This window comes from Nicotiana sylvestris, chromosome 12, assembly GCF_000393655.2.
Source record: "Nicotiana sylvestris chromosome 12, ASM39365v2, whole genome shotgun sequence".
NCBI classification, from domain to species: Eukaryota; Viridiplantae; Streptophyta; class Magnoliopsida; order Solanales; family Solanaceae; genus Nicotiana; species Nicotiana sylvestris.
The window spans coordinates 143,309,460-143,325,041 of record NC_091068.1 but is presented as its reverse complement, the minus strand read 5'-3'; the positions used below and the strand labels follow the sequence as shown (position 1 = coordinate 143,325,041).

General features: G+C 39.7%; 1 protein-coding gene across 1 annotated transcript; it reads right to left on the bottom strand.

Moving 5' to 3' along the window:
* Positions 1 to 12,946: 12,946 nt before the first annotated feature.
* On the bottom strand, positions 12,947 to 13,519 carry LOC138883869 (secreted RxLR effector protein 161-like). Its single transcript, XM_070164587.1, has one exon. The coding sequence runs from the start codon at positions 13,517 to 13,519 to the stop codon at positions 12,947 to 12,949; it is 573 nt and encodes a 190-aa protein (XP_070020688.1).
* Between the last annotated feature and the right edge of the window lie 2,063 nt (positions 13,520 to 15,582).

The following is a 15,582-nucleotide window of genomic DNA, read 5'->3' as shown; positions in this document are numbered from 1 at the left end:
TCAGTCCGATTTTTACTATAGGGTGTAAAAATTCCTAATTTTAATTGGGGAGGGTCAAAGGGGTTGGTCTGATTTTTAGGTAAGGTTTGGGCTTGGGTTGTAGAGAGGGGAGTGTTGGGCTGAAGGGAATTAATTTGTGTAGGGGAACGGTTGGCCGAATTTGTGTGCAAAACTGGCCCAAGTTTTATAAATGAGTCATTTCTCCAATTCTTTCTTTAATTTCCTTTTCTTTTTTTCTTTTACCTTTTTTAATCAAAAAACCTAATAATTAAAAATCTTAAATTATCTAAAAATGTGAAATTAAACTAATTATAAAAAATTATAAACATTACTTAAATCTATATTAAAAGTACAAAATCAATAAACTAAAATTAAAGACAAAAATGTAAAATGAGCTATTATTTTTTTTGTGATTTTAAAACTTTATAAAACAAATAATTACTGATTAATTCTAAAAGTGTAAAAACAAATAAAAATGGCAAATAATTAAGAAATAGTCTATTTTCTTGGATTTTATAGGAGTGTTTCGTATAGGGCAAAAATCACGTGCTCACAGCAGACTGGAAAGACCCACTGGTCCTTATTTTGTTGGAAGAGTACGACATGGTAGAGGTTTTGTGGGTCAGCTAGCTCAGTTTGCGCCTCAGACTTCACTTAGTGTTTCAGGGGTTCAGGGGTCTCAGAGTACCTGTACCGCACAGTTTCCACTGCCACGTCAGCCGCAAGGTTTCTTTGAGTGTGGTGACATACGCCATGTGGTGAGGTATTTACCTAGCCTTGGGAGGAGTGCACCTCCACAGACTTCTCAGCCACAACGTGCCCCGTAGAGTTCTCAGGCTATGGTTACAGCACCAGTTGCTACCCCACCTGCTCAGTCAGCTAGAGGGGGAGGCCAGGCCATATATTATGCCCTTCCTACCCGTACCGAGGCTATTGCCTCTGATTCTGTCATCACAGGTATTGTACTGGCTTGTCACAGAAATGCATCGGTTCTATTCGATCCAGGCTTCACTTATCCTTATGTGTCTTCTTATTTTGCTCCGCATTTGGGTGTACTTCGAGATTCTTTGAGTCCCCCTGTCTATGTTTCTACTCTTGTAGGAGATTCTCTTGTTATGGACCGCATTTATCAGTCGTGTTTGGTTGCTCTTAGTGGTTTTGAGACCAGAGCCGATCTATTGTTGCTCATCATGGTAGATTTTGACATTATCTTGGGCATGGACTGGTTGTCGCCCCATTATGCTATTCTTGATTGTCACGCCAAAACTGTGATGCTGGTTATGCCAGGTGTACCGCGTGTTGAGTGGAGGGGTACTTTAGATCACACTCCCAGTAGAGTTATTTCTTTTCTTAAAGCTCAGCATATGGTTGAGAAGGGATACGACACATATTTAGCTTATGTGAGAGATGTCAGTATTGATACCCCTTCAATTGATTTAGTCCCAGTAGTACGGGATTTTCCCGATGTGTTTCTAGCTGATCTTCCAGGCATGCCGCCTGATAGAGATATTAATTTTGGGGAGGATGATGATGCCAGAGTGCACGAACTAACTTTTGGGGAGGGGAATAATAAAACAAAAACAAAGATTAAAACAAAAAGGTAACCAAGTTAGTGAGGATCATAAAAAATATTACAATATTTAAACACATAGTGCGGGAATGTAAATCATGTCCTAATTTGGGGACCTCTTTGTGCCCGAGGTAGGCCTAGCGACAAGTTAATTTGGAGAACTTAGAATGCTAAATGCCTCATTTTATTGATAAATAAATAAGACGAATCCCAAATCGATACTAAATAAACAGGAAATAAAAGTCACTAATGGCCATTGGCCTCTTTACATTCATAAAATGAAAAGATAAACTCCTATCTACTTGGTCCCTGAAGGACCTTCCCCAGATTTGGCATCCTTCGCTCCGTCGAACATCTTCCCCAACTCGCGAAGTCCTAGCAATGGGTATGCTCTGGCTAGGTGTCCGCCCTCGGTCCCTTCAGCATTTTGACAATCTTCGACCCTCTTGAGAAATTTTCTCCTCAGTTCACTATGCCTCGCTCCAAGTATCCTAGCCACTTGTTGGCACTGACAACCATATCCTTCCATTCCTCAATCAGCTTCTCGTTGGACTCTTGTATCTCGCGGTGTTCGCTTTCGTACTCCCGGATTTTTTGCGCAGCTGGTTGTACTTGACCTGTGCCTCGGTCCTTTCATCTATAATCCTGTGACCTCGAGCAAACCCTGGCTGGCCTAAACTATCATTATTGCCTTCCAACCAACCCGAGTAGAAAGGAGCGCAACCTGCATGATACCTGTCTAGCTTGATGGTATCTCTCCCCTTTATGATCTTGCAGTGCCACATGTGCTGAGCTTGGTACTTGTAGGGACTATCATCATTTTGGATATCATCCCAGAAATGACTCATCTTGTCAACCCTGGGTATAACTTGCTTCCTACTAGCTTGCCTCATAACTCAGAGAGGGATGTAAGGGTAGGTTCCTCTCAGACCGATCAGTATCAGGAAAGGCGTATTTCTGGATCGGGTGATGAATTCCTCGGTTGGAAACCACTCGAACATCCATTGAACCTGTTCTTCAGTCAGGTTATCAAATAGCTCAACCCATCCTTTCGCATTCTCAGGCTGAGTGAACATATCGGGGATGTAATTCATTCGCTTTGGATGATAAAAAGCGATGTGATCATCCCAGTCCCTTCGCTAAATCTCTTATCAGTATTTGCCCTTTTGGAGATGTTCCATGAGCCAGAGTTGGAGTAATAAATTGCAGCATTCGAAGTGTTTTGCTCCTTATTGACACTTCTCTAAAGCTCGGTATATGTCTGAAATGATCATGGGCACGATGCTGAATGGCTGCCCACCAATCCCTTCCATTAGGGTCTTAGTTACCATAGCCAGCCTGGTATGGATTCTCCCTTTCTTCATCGGAAACACAATCAGCCCCAGGAAACAAAACATGAAGATGAAAACCCTTCGATGGATGTGCCCCAAGAATGTGATGGCAAACTAGTCAGGGTAGGTATGGTAGGATTTGCTATGACCGTACCTTTCATACAAGTAGTCAAAAGGGATGTATGACTCCTTCAGGGATGTCAGTTCTATGTTCTTCTTCAGACACATCATTTTGAGGAAACCCCTGCCTTTGCGATTCTCAGGCATTATCAACCCCGGAGTCTCCCATACTAGACCGGCCAGTCCTCCTATCTCCTCTAGCAAGGGCGTCATTTCAATGTCCCCAAAGCGGAACACGACCCTTTCACAATTCCAGAACAGTGTGGTAGCTTCTATGATCATGTTGTTAGGTTGGATATCCAAGAGGGATGGTAGATTTCCCAGATATTTGCGGACGAGAGTTTGGTCACTGGAGGGTAAATCCCTCCACCAGCTTAGCAGTCTTGGGTGGATGTTGGTGACCATGCCGAATATAGGGACTTCGTGCCTCATATTTCTGCAAGACAAATAAGGTTAGTCCCTTACCCCCACCAGACTCGACTATTTAATACCAACAATTAGCATGAAACATTTAGTTCTCCAATTAAATGCACAGAACGTGGTGGTGTCCGTTTGGGTTCAGGGAAACCTGATGGACTTTGGACAAGGCTATCTTAAAGGATCATTATGTGGACAACATAACTGACCTGACTAGGTGTGACCATGATGCATGCATAACTTGAACAGAATAAGGTTTCTATGGGGTTTTAGACTGGTACCCTTGATCGGACAACTCAAGGGGGAAGGCATGGAACTATTGACTGCACCGCTGATCGACTAGTTTTATCGCAAATATGCCTTTCTGAATTTAGGGGGTAATGATATAGGAAAAGTGCAACCACTCATTATAAGCGTTGCTATAGTATTTGTTTGGCATAAGTGGAGTATGGCGTTGAGCATGATTATGCAATAATTAAAAACATGTTGACATGCATTTACACATTAAGAAAGCAATAAATACATCAGTTTTGTAATTTAAAGCGGCAATAAAGGAAAGAAACAGGGAAGACATGTTAGTTTTGCAGTTTGAAAGGGAAATTAAATGCTTGAAGAAATTTAAATAAGTAATTGCACATAAGGGAGGTACAAATTCACAAGAACAATCTGACATGGTGAAAGCCTAAAGATCCCCAGCAGAGTCGCCATGCTGTCATGCCCCCATTTTCCCCCTTTTCCAAACGGAGAGGAGTTTCCGGATTTCGACATTCATGGGGTGTAATGACTCATTTCCCTTATTTTGGGAATTGGGTATTTTGAAGAGTCGCCACCTAATGGTTTAAGGCGCATTAGTACACTTATAGAGTTCCTTTACAACTATGTTTGATGACCAGAGATTGGGTAAGGGCTTGAAATTATCCCAAGGGGAAGGTGTTAGGCACCCCTTAGGATCCACTAGTGTGGTTCCCGGCTAGATAGTTCTTTTTGTGAATTTATGCAATTAGCAAGTAACAAATAAAGGCTCAAGTAAGAGGGGATTTAAGTTAAACACACAAGCATTTGAAAACAATTATTGAAAGGCAAGGTTTGAAAGAGTTATAAGCTAGACATGTTTGTAAAAGAAGTAAAAGGGGTCGTAGGTTTATCTATAATATGGATCACCTCAATGCGATACCCGGTATGACACTCCTCAAAAGAGGGGATACACATGGTATTAGCGCACTGGTCGTCATATCCATATCTACCCTTCCAACCCCGTTAAGGTATTAAAGCACGGATTGGTCTCAACCTCTATTGCATGCTATTACCCGTCCCTTTCCTATCAATCTTGGAGGAATTTAGGACTACCATTCCTATAAGACGAAGAATTTTAGGCTAACTCGTAGGTTTAAAGGTAAAAAGGCTAGGCGACATACAAAAACACGTAGGACTGCATTTAGAAGGAAACATGTAAGCAGTTATAAGGCTCATGTATACCTCTACAAATAAAGCACATAAATAGCATGACTTAAACACATTTAAGGTCTGAATTATAAGATCTTAAAGCAGAGTTTGAATCAGAACCAGATTCATTATATAACTCAGAAAAGAAGTCTGAATCAAGTTTGCCTGCTGGTTATAGCAGTTGGTAATTAACAAAGGCAGTTCCAGTTTTATTCAAATAGTTACCTAAGGCTTACCTGGGTGTAGTAGTGATGTCCTATGAGCATGATATCTATTACTTATTAGGAGTGCAGTGGAGCAGTAAACAATTTTGAACGAATGATTTGGATCCTATAGGCATGCTTTCTAACCGTATTAATTTAAAAGAGTAAGTTATTTAAACTGATTCAGAACAGATAGGTACGAGCCAAACTGATTTTTTAACTAAACTGGTTTTAGATCCTATAGGCTTGATCTCTATTATAGCTGATTTTAATTCCTACAGACATGGTATCTAAGTATTAAAAGGTGATTTTTAGTCCTATAGGCATGGTATCTAAGTATTAAAAGGTGATTTTTAGTCCTATATGCATGGTATCTAATTGAACATGAAGTGGAGTAGGCAGGATTTATTTGATCAAAGCGAAGTTCCTATAGGCATGATTTCTATTAAAAGGCCATTTAGGCATAGTTTCTAATTATGTGAAGCATGCAGAATTTTATTAAACCAAAGCAGATCCTATAGGCATGTTCTCTAACAGATCATATCGAAATACACCCTATAGACATGTTATCTACCCTTCTAATAGCTAAAACATGCATAATCACCCCCATCCATTTTCACTAGCAAGCCTCAATATCGTCTACAAATTATTACAGCCCAAATGATTGAATTACAAAAGAAGTGCAGAAATAAGAAAATTACAACCAAAGGAAAGCCTGACCTTGACTTCCTCTCTGAGTTATGTAATAAACCACTTCAGTTCCAGAATTTCAAAGTCTTTCTCATACCTGGATGTGTCAAAGTTCCCTAAGGACCTCATGGGATCCTGGGCAGTGCTTACACCCAGGTTTGCATAGCCAGACATAGATGAGTGCAGTGTGGAAGGGCCAGCCCTTATGTGTCCAAGTTCAGAGGGAGCTCAAGGGTCCCAAGGCAAGGCTCACACAAGAGGGGAAAAACCTAGGTTATAGGAATATAGTGGGAGGTTAGAACATAGTTGAAAAATAGTTTGTTTAACACTGGAGTGGCAAGTCCATTTGAAAGTAATTAGTAGCAGAAGTGTTTGAAATCAGTTGGGGTAATGAACAAAACTCAAACACACAGAATCAGTAGTCACACAAAGGGGTCAAAGGGTTTTGGGAGTACATTTTATAAAGCATATGACCTAGTAGGGGTCAGGTTTGGTCATGCACATCAATAGCTGATGCTGGCATGCCCACGAACCAGCCAAAGAACACAAACACACAGAGGGGATATGGGGATTTGGGATTCATAAGTCAGCAAACACATAACAAGTGACTGACAGAGTACACACATGGGGAAACATTAATTTAAAGGGTAAGGGGACATATTAAAGCAAGCTAGTAATATAACTTGACTGTAGAAACATAAGCAGGAGTAGACAAGAATGAAAGAAATTAGAGCAATCAAAGAAACATGTTGTTGTTGGGGCTTTTAAAATTAACTAGGACATACCAATAGAGAAGCAAAGTGCAGAAAGGAAAAGTAAGCAAGATTCCACAGTCTAGCCTTGGCTTTCAGCCGGTTAGACAGAGCAGCATAACAAGTTGTAGTAGAGAAAAGAGAGAGTTTTGAGTGTAAATGTGTGTTATGAACTCTAATTGTTCGTTTCTTTGAAAGAAAAGAGGGCGGGTATTTATAGTTTTGAAAACAAGTGAAAAATAAGGTAATACGTAAAGTCTTAACACAAACATGGAAATAATTACAATCAGAATCAATTAACACAAGTGATTCCCTTTAATTAAGGAATCACTGCTTAACGGACTAGCAGGTTTAATTAAGGAAAGAAATCAGCTTGAGACAGATTGATTATTGTCATATAAGGGGCAGTAAAAGCATGAAGTAAATAATCAAGTCTAAGTACAAAATATGCTTAGTTTTGGGAGAGGATTCAGCAAGATCAGACATCACAGTAAAGGAAAAGAATCAATTAATTTTAAAAAAATGAGTAAAAAACATTAGGGGTTATAAGGGAACATTTTGCAATTAGTCGAAAGATTGAGGGAGTCAGAATCAATCAAGAAAGGGTCATGATTCTGCACCTCAACATATAAATAGCAAGGAATTAACAGGCATGCAAGGTCAAACATGTTGACAAAAAAGAAGCAACACAAGCATACAGTAGCAGTAGGGGTAAGCTAGGATTCAGTAGTAAGAAAATATTCGAAGCACAGTAGTCAAGTAGGTCAAGTAGTCGCATAGAATCAACAGTGAAGAAGAACATGGTAACAAGTAAGAAAAATCAGAAACAAGTAAAGGTCTCACAGTGGTAATAAGTGAGGAAAAACCCTTTTTAAGAAATTAGGGCTTCGACAGTAGTCGAATTTAAGAGATGATAAGAACTCAAATCAGATAAGTCAAACAAAGAAAAGAGAGTCAGAAACAAAGAACTTAATCGAACAAGTACACATTAAAACAAACAGTTTCAGAACTCGGATAAGACCAAAAGGACCTAGGGTTTTCAACATGTTGAATCAAGTAAAAGGAAAGCATAAACAAGTTATTTGAACATAGTAAAATCGTAAAACAACACCAAAAATCTGGGAAGAGATCTTTAAAAGAAGTTAAGAGAAACCTTAATCGTTGAAAAATGAAGAGTCATTTTGAAAGAAAATTGAAGAACCCTCAGAAAAACACTTAAGAAGTTCGTAGTAAGCATATATCTAAGATAGATCTGAAAGAAAATTAAAAGATCTTAAAGCTAGGGTTTCAGAGAACCCAGAAAAGGTGAGAAAGACCTTGAAAAGTTACCGATCTAGCCGGAAAGGTCAAGGATCTGACTTGAACGGCCATAGCTGACCGGAGGTAGACCAGAGACAAAGATTGAGCAAGGACTGGACCAGATCGCTTTGAGATATAGCCATGAAATCACAAAAACAAACACCCAGGAACCATAGGAGGCTGATACACATCTCAAATGGCCATGAGAGGCCATGGATTAGGCAGGGGTCGAGGTGGATTAGGGTGGAATGGGGTGGCGGCGGCTAGGGTTCATGTGAGGTTGCAGAGAGAATTGAGAGGGAAGGGATTCAGAGGCGTCGTTTGGTGAAAAGTGAATTAGGGTAAGGGGTCGTTTAGGTTTATTTTAGGAAGGGTGAATGCTGGCCGTTGATCTAAACGATCAACGACATAGATTAAAGAGGGTAGGTAGGGGATCCGGGTTGGGCTGGTTAAATTGGGTTAGGGGTCGGGTTAAAATTGAATTTGGGCTGGGGAAATTGGGGCCTGATTTGGGTTATGATTGAAAACCAATTTGGGCTAAAAATTAAATAGTCATTTTCCCTTTTAATTTATAAAAAATAGTAAATAAATTTCTAAAAATAAATTGAAAGCACTAAAATAATTTATAATATATAATTAACAATTTAAAAATATAGGGATTAATTTTATGAATATAAAACACAATTAAATCTTAAAAAGGCTAATATTGTAATTATATGCAATTAGCTTTAAAAAAATACTAAATAAAATTGTAAAATATATAACTTTAGCCATATTTTGGAATAAATATAAAGATCCAATAAATGAATCATCAAAAATAATAATTTTGGACATAATTATTAGGATTTCATGGATGAAAAAGGGAAATAAATCGATTTAAAAACCTTGCAAAATTATGGAATGAGCACCAGAGACCGGGTGGGTTGCTTCAGTAGATAGAGATTCCGGAGTGGAAGTGGGAGCGGATCACCATGAACTTTGTAGTTGGGCTCCCACGGACTTTGAGAAAGTTCAATGCTATTTGGGTGATTGTGGATCGGCTGACCAAGTCCGCTCACTTTATTCCTATGTGTACTACTTATTCCTTAGAGCGGTTGGCGGAGATTTATATCTGGGAGATTGTTCGTCTACATGGTACTCCAGTGTCCATCATTTCAGATAGAGGTACTCAGTTCACATCACGGTTCTGAAGGGCCGTTCAGCATGAGTTGAATACTCGAGTGGAGTTGAGTAGAACATTTCACCCTTAGACGGACGGACAGTCTGAGCACACTATTTAGATTCTTGAGGATATGCTCCGTGCATGTGTGATTGCGTTTGGAGGGTCTTGGGATCAGTTCTTGCTATTGGCGGAGTTTGCTTATAACAACAACTACCAGTCCAACATTCAGATGGCACCATATGAGGCTTTATATGAGAAACGGTATAGATCCCCGGTGGGTTGGTTTGAGCCAGGTGAGGCCAGATTATTGGGCACAGACTTAGTTCAAGATGCTTTGGAGAAGGTTAAGGTGATTCAGGGTAGACTCCGCACAGCTCAGTCCAGACAGAAGAGTTATACATACCGAAAGGTTCGTGATGTTTCCTATATGGTTGGAGAGCGGGTTTTGCTTCGGGTTTTACCTATGAAGGGCGTCATGAGATTTGGGAAGAAAGGAAAGTGGAGTCCGAGATTTATTGGCCCTTTTGAGATATTGAGGCGTGTTGGGGAAGTTGCTTATGAGCTTGCCTTACCTCCCAGCTTGGCCGAAGTTTATCCGGTATTCCATATTTCGATGCTCCGGAGGTATCACGGTGATCCGTCACACGTGTTCGATTTCAGTTCAATCCAGTTGGACAAGGATCTATCCTATGTTGAAAAACCAGTGGCAATATTGGACAAGCAGGTTAGAAAGCTGAGGTCAAAGAACATTGCATCCGTGAAGGTTCAATGGCAGGGCCAGCCGGTCGAGGAGGCGATTTGGGAGACCGAGCAGGATATGCGCAGCCGTTACCCTCATCTTTTCACTACTTCAGGTATGTCTCTATGCTTATTCGAGGATGAACGAATGTTTAAGTATAGGAGGATGTGACGACCCGGCCGGTCGTCTTAAAAATTAATGCCTCGATCCCTTATTAACTGCTTTCCCCAAGTTTATTTATGCTATTTTGATTTGCCGGGATGTTCCGTTTTGAGTTTCAGAGAGTTTTGGGACACTTAGTCCTTAAATGAGAGCTTAAGTGTTAGAAAGTTGACCGTAGTCCAAATAATGTGAAGACGGCCTCAAAATGGAAATCTGATGGTTCTGTTAGCTTCGTTGGGTGATTTCAGGCTTAGGGGCGTGTTTGGATTGTATTTTGGAGGTCCGTAGCTAATTTAGGCTTGAAATGCCGAAAGTTGAATTTTTGAAGTTTCCAATTCGATAGTGAGATCTTAATCTGAGAGTCGGAATGAAATTCTGGAAGTTGGAGTAGCTCCGTAGTATTGAATGTGATGTGTGTGCAAAATTTTAGGTCATTCGGACGAGGTTTGATAGACTTTTTGATCGAAAACATATTTTAGAGTTTTTGGAATTCTTAGGCTTGAATCCGATGAAAAATAGGTGTTTTGATGTTGTTTTGAGCGTTTCGAAGGTTGGAACAAGTTTGAATGATATTTTAGGAGTGGTTGGAAGGTTTGGTTGAGGTCCCGGGGGCCTCGGGGTGATTTCAGATGGTTGTCAGAAGGATTTTGGAGTTAGAGTTGCAGCTTCAGCTGCTGGTTCTATCATAACCGCACTTGTAGTTTGGGTCCTGCAGGTGCGGCGCCGCAGAAGTGGCTCAGCAGTCGCAGAAGCAGAAGTGAGGAAGGGGCCAGAGTCCGCAGATACGGTTAGGTAACCGCAGAAGCGGCACCGCATCTGCCGTAATGTAGTCACAAGTGCGGAAAGTCCTCCTTAAGTGAGAAGTCACAGATGCGACCTTTGGTCCGCAAAAGAGGGACCGCAGATGCGGAAACAGCTGGGCAGAAATATGAAAATTTGAGGGTTTAGTTTCAAAAGTTGGAAATTCGATTTGGAGCTCGGGAGAGGGCGATTTTAAGAGGAAATTGAAGAGGAGATCATTGGGTAACGATTCTTTAACCCTTTCTAGTTATATTCCATCAATCTATTGTTAGTTTCATCATTTAATTTCGGATTGGAGATAAAAATTGGGGAAAAGTTGGAAGAAAGTTCTTAGACTTAGAATTCGACTTTTGATTGGGAATTTGACCTTAGATTTGGATAATTTTGGTATGCATGAACTCGTGAGAGCGTGAAGATTCTAAAAATACAAATTTTACCCGATTTCGAGATGTGGGCCCAAGGGGCATTTTGATCATTTTACCTAATTTTGCGTATCAACTTAGAATTTAATTGTAGAATCAGTTACTTGAAGTGTTATTTATATTATGAAATTGAATTGAATAGATTTGGGCCATTTGGAGTCGAGTACTCATGGCAAGAACGTGGTCTCGGGTTGATTTTGAGCCAGTTCGAGGTAAGTGGCTTGTCTAACCTTGTGTGGGGGATTTTCCCCTTAGGATTGGTATTGTGATAATTGAAATGCCTTGTATGTGAGGTGACGAGTGCGTACTTGTGTTAATTGTTGAAAATCCGATTTTCATTAAGTAACTTTAATTGTGTTTTCCCTCTCTATCTATTCTACTTGCACTTTTAAACCTGCTATTAGTTGGAGAAACATGTCTAATTGACTTAATTGCTTTGACTGCCTTATTTGTATTACGTGAAGCATGCTAGATTAGAATTGTCCGTGTTACCTTGTTATGAAGTTGAGTTTATTTGAGTATTCCTTGTGCCATTGTGGTATGTTTTACTTTGGGACGACATCTTGGGAGATCCCCTGTACGCATTTACGATTTGAGCTGAAGTGCGGGATACTGAGAGATCCCCAACACGTACATTGAGGATACGAAGAGATCCTCGGGATACCAAGAGATCCCTATCATACATTAAGGATACCAAGAGATCCCCGGGATACCAAGAGATCCCTATCATACATTGAGGATACCAAGAGATCCTCGGGATACCAAGAGATCCCTATCATACATTGAGGATACCAAGAAATCCTCGGGATACCAAGAGATCCCTGTCATACATTGAGGATACAGAGAGATCCTCGGGATACCAAGAGATCCCTGGCATATATTTAGGGTACTAAAGATCCTCGAGATACTGAGAGATCCCCGGTTATTTCCTTGTGATTGTTTTGCCTATGTTTCAGTTATTGAATTCCTTATTTTCCTGTATTAAATTTTTATCGTTAGTTTTCAACTGTACTGCTTATCTTATACTGTCATGTCTTATATTCTTTATTTTATCTCAGTAGGGCCCTGACCTTCCTCGTCACTACCCGACCGAGGTTAGGCTTGGCACTTACTGAGTACCGCTGTGGTGTACTCATGCCCCTTCTGCGCATGTTTTTCATGTGCAAATCCAGGTACTTTCACTCTGTCTTATCATCCTTGAGGCGAGGCGCTTCTGTAGAGACTTCGAGGTATATCTGCCGTGTCCGCAGACCAAGGAGTCCTTTTTTATCTTTCTGTAATAGTATAGTCCTTCAGTATTCCTCTTTTGGTTAGACATTTCTGGAGTTAGAGCTTCTTATGTATCTCTTAGCTTGTGATTCATGGGTTTCTGGGTTGTGGGAAAATGTATTGGTTGTAAGAGTAATATTGTGTATGCCGAGCGGCACTTCTAAATGTTGTTTTATTACTTTATTTCTGTTTTAAATTGTTTTCTTCCGCAAATTTAGTTTATCTTCCGCATTTTAGGCTTACCTAGTTGTAGAGATTAAGTGTCGTCATGATGGTTCACGGAGGGCGAACCGGGGTCGTGACAAAGAGTATACTAATGAAAGCATGAGATTGAGAAAAATCTAATCTAATTATGTAAGAAAATTCGAAATTTTCTAACCAATTTTTGAGATAGAACGGGTTCCTTTTAGGTGATCTTAATCATCCCTAATTCTAACATGTTCCTTTCAAAGTAATCTCTACTTAGAGCTTTTGTGAAGATGTCTGCTATTTGCTGTCACTAGAACAAAATTCCAAAGTGATCAAACCTTTCTCATAGTTGTCTCTCAAAAAATTATGCATAACATCTATGTGCTTAGTTCTCTATGTACATCAATTTCAAAATCCATTAATTGTTGTTTGATCCACAAAAATTGAGCACAATATGAGTCAGCAACAACATAATTAGCTTCAGCAGTAGATAAGGCCACATAATTTTTCTTTTTGGTGGCCCAAGACACAAGACATGAGCCAAGAAAGTGTGCCATACCTGAGGTGCTCTTTCTATCCCCAAGAAAACTTGTATAATCAGCATCAACATATCCTACTAGGCTGAAATTACTACCTTTTGGATACCATAGACAAAGGTCAGTGGTTCCTTTCAAGTATCTCAAGATTCTCTTGACAACAGTCAAGTGAGACTCCTTTGGATTTGCCTGAAATCGAGCACAAAGGCGTACACTAAAAACAATGTCAGGTCTGCTAGCAGTGAGATATAACTGAGAGCCAATCATTCCCCTATACAACTTCTGATCAACAGATGAACCTAGTTCATCTATATCCAATTTGGTGGTTGTTGCTATAGGATTATCGATTTCTTTGGAATCTTCTATTTTAAATCTTTTAAGCAACTCTTTCACATACTTCTGCTGATGGATCATAGTTCCATTTGAGTTTTGTTTAATTTATAAGCCTCAGAAGAAATTAAGCTCACCCATCATACTCATTTCAAATTCACTCCCCATTAGTTTGGTAAATTCTTTACTTAACTTAACCACCTTACCCACGTGGCACAAGGCCACTAATTAAAGAAGATGACTCATTACATATTGGTATAAGTGTCTAAAGTGACTTAAAGGTTTAAGTCTTGTAAAGACTTGTAAGAATCTTATCTAAAATCATTTAATGTCTTAGTTGGAAAGGTTGAGGAAATAAACCTCATTGTTCAAAAACGTCCAAGCTTCATTCCAATTTCAGAACAATTCGTCCAAGCTTCATTTCAAATCCGATCAATTCTTTCCAAAATTCAACATTAATCCTTCAAATTCTTAAGGAATCCAGACGTTATCCTCTCAATTTCAAGGAAACCAAAAGTGTGATTTCGTTCCAAAATTTTTAGGAACCAGAAAACAAATTTTGTCCATGAATTTCTAAGGAGCAGAGGAAAATTTCGTTCAATCAACAAAGGTTTTCCAACGAAATATTATACGGAGTTTTTCCTAATTCAGGTATGTCAAGGCTAAGCTTTTCCTTCATTTTAGCATGATATCGTAATTACACAAGTTTGATAATGAGTGCATAAAGAAAAGTTTGTATCCCAGAATTTACGTATATTCTGCTAGTCTCGCAAATTACATATATTTTCCTAGTTTTGTAAGTTACCATATTCTTCTTATCGGGACTAGATATTCAGTTGAGTATTTCTTTCTTCCGGTCAAAAGAGCAGAGAGTTTACATATATACAGTATTAAAAGTACTTTCATTACCATCGAGCTATAATCAATGGGCAGACCTCCATTGGGCAACCTCTGATCAGATGGTAAGTTATATATCGAGCCTGCTGTGACCGAGCACCTATGAGTGAGGCCAGTTGGTCAAGATACAGAGCCTATTATGGCGGAGCGCTTATGAGCGAGCCTACTACGGTAGAGTAGATATATATGTATACCGAGCCTTATAGGGTCGGACAACAATTTTACTCACTATATTGAGAGAGCTGAGTCAGTAACAGTTGATGAGCATACCCTCATATTATCTTTGATCCCTAGTTGCTTTCAGTTATTATATCATCAGTTCTGTTTCATCTTTCTGTATATTGCCTTACATACTCGGTACATTATTTCGTATTGATGTCCCTTTCTGGAGGCGCTGTATTTTATGTGTGTAGGTTCAGACAAATAGACGGGTAGACCTCCTTAGTATGTGTTGCTCGAGTTTAGCTTTATCGGTAAGCTCCCCTTCTGTCGGAGTTGTCGGGTCTAGCAGTGTGGTGTATATCTTGTGTATATATGTAGATAGGTTATGGGTAGGTCGGGCCCTGTTCCAATCACAGTACATCGATCATTAGAGGCTTGTAGACATATCCCATTGTTAGTGCAGTATGTTGGGCTTGTAGTCCCTATACGTATATTTTGTTGGATTGTCAATTGTAGTAATTATAACTGCCTTGCCGACCCAACTTATGTTGACATTAGTCAGCATTAGTCTCCATTTAGTTTTATATTTTGTATCGCACATTATCTTGTAATGTGGCCCATAACCAAAGTATGACATTACATGTCTAGAGTCTCTTAGTCGCAAGTGGTACGCAAGGATAGATGAGGTACTAGGTGCCGGTCTCGCCCCTGGGCTCGGGGCGTGACATCAGCAAAGGTATAATGAGTCTAATTGCTTCCAATCTTGCAACTGGAGCAAAAGTCTCATCATAGTCTGTGCCCTCCTCTTGATTATATTCTTGAACCACCAATCTTGCCTTGTTCCTTTTAGTTGTTTCATCTTCATCAAGTTTGTTTCTGAAGACCCATTTAGTGCCAATTACTGATCTGTCCTTGGATCTTGGTACCAGATGCCAAACTTGACTTCTTTCGAATTGGTTGAGTTCATCCTGCATTGCATTCACCCAATCTGCATCCTGCAAAGCCTCAACAACATTTTTAGGTCCAATAAGAGATAGAAAAGCATCAAAAGCACAAAGATTCTTCAAAGAAGTTTTGGTTTTGATTCC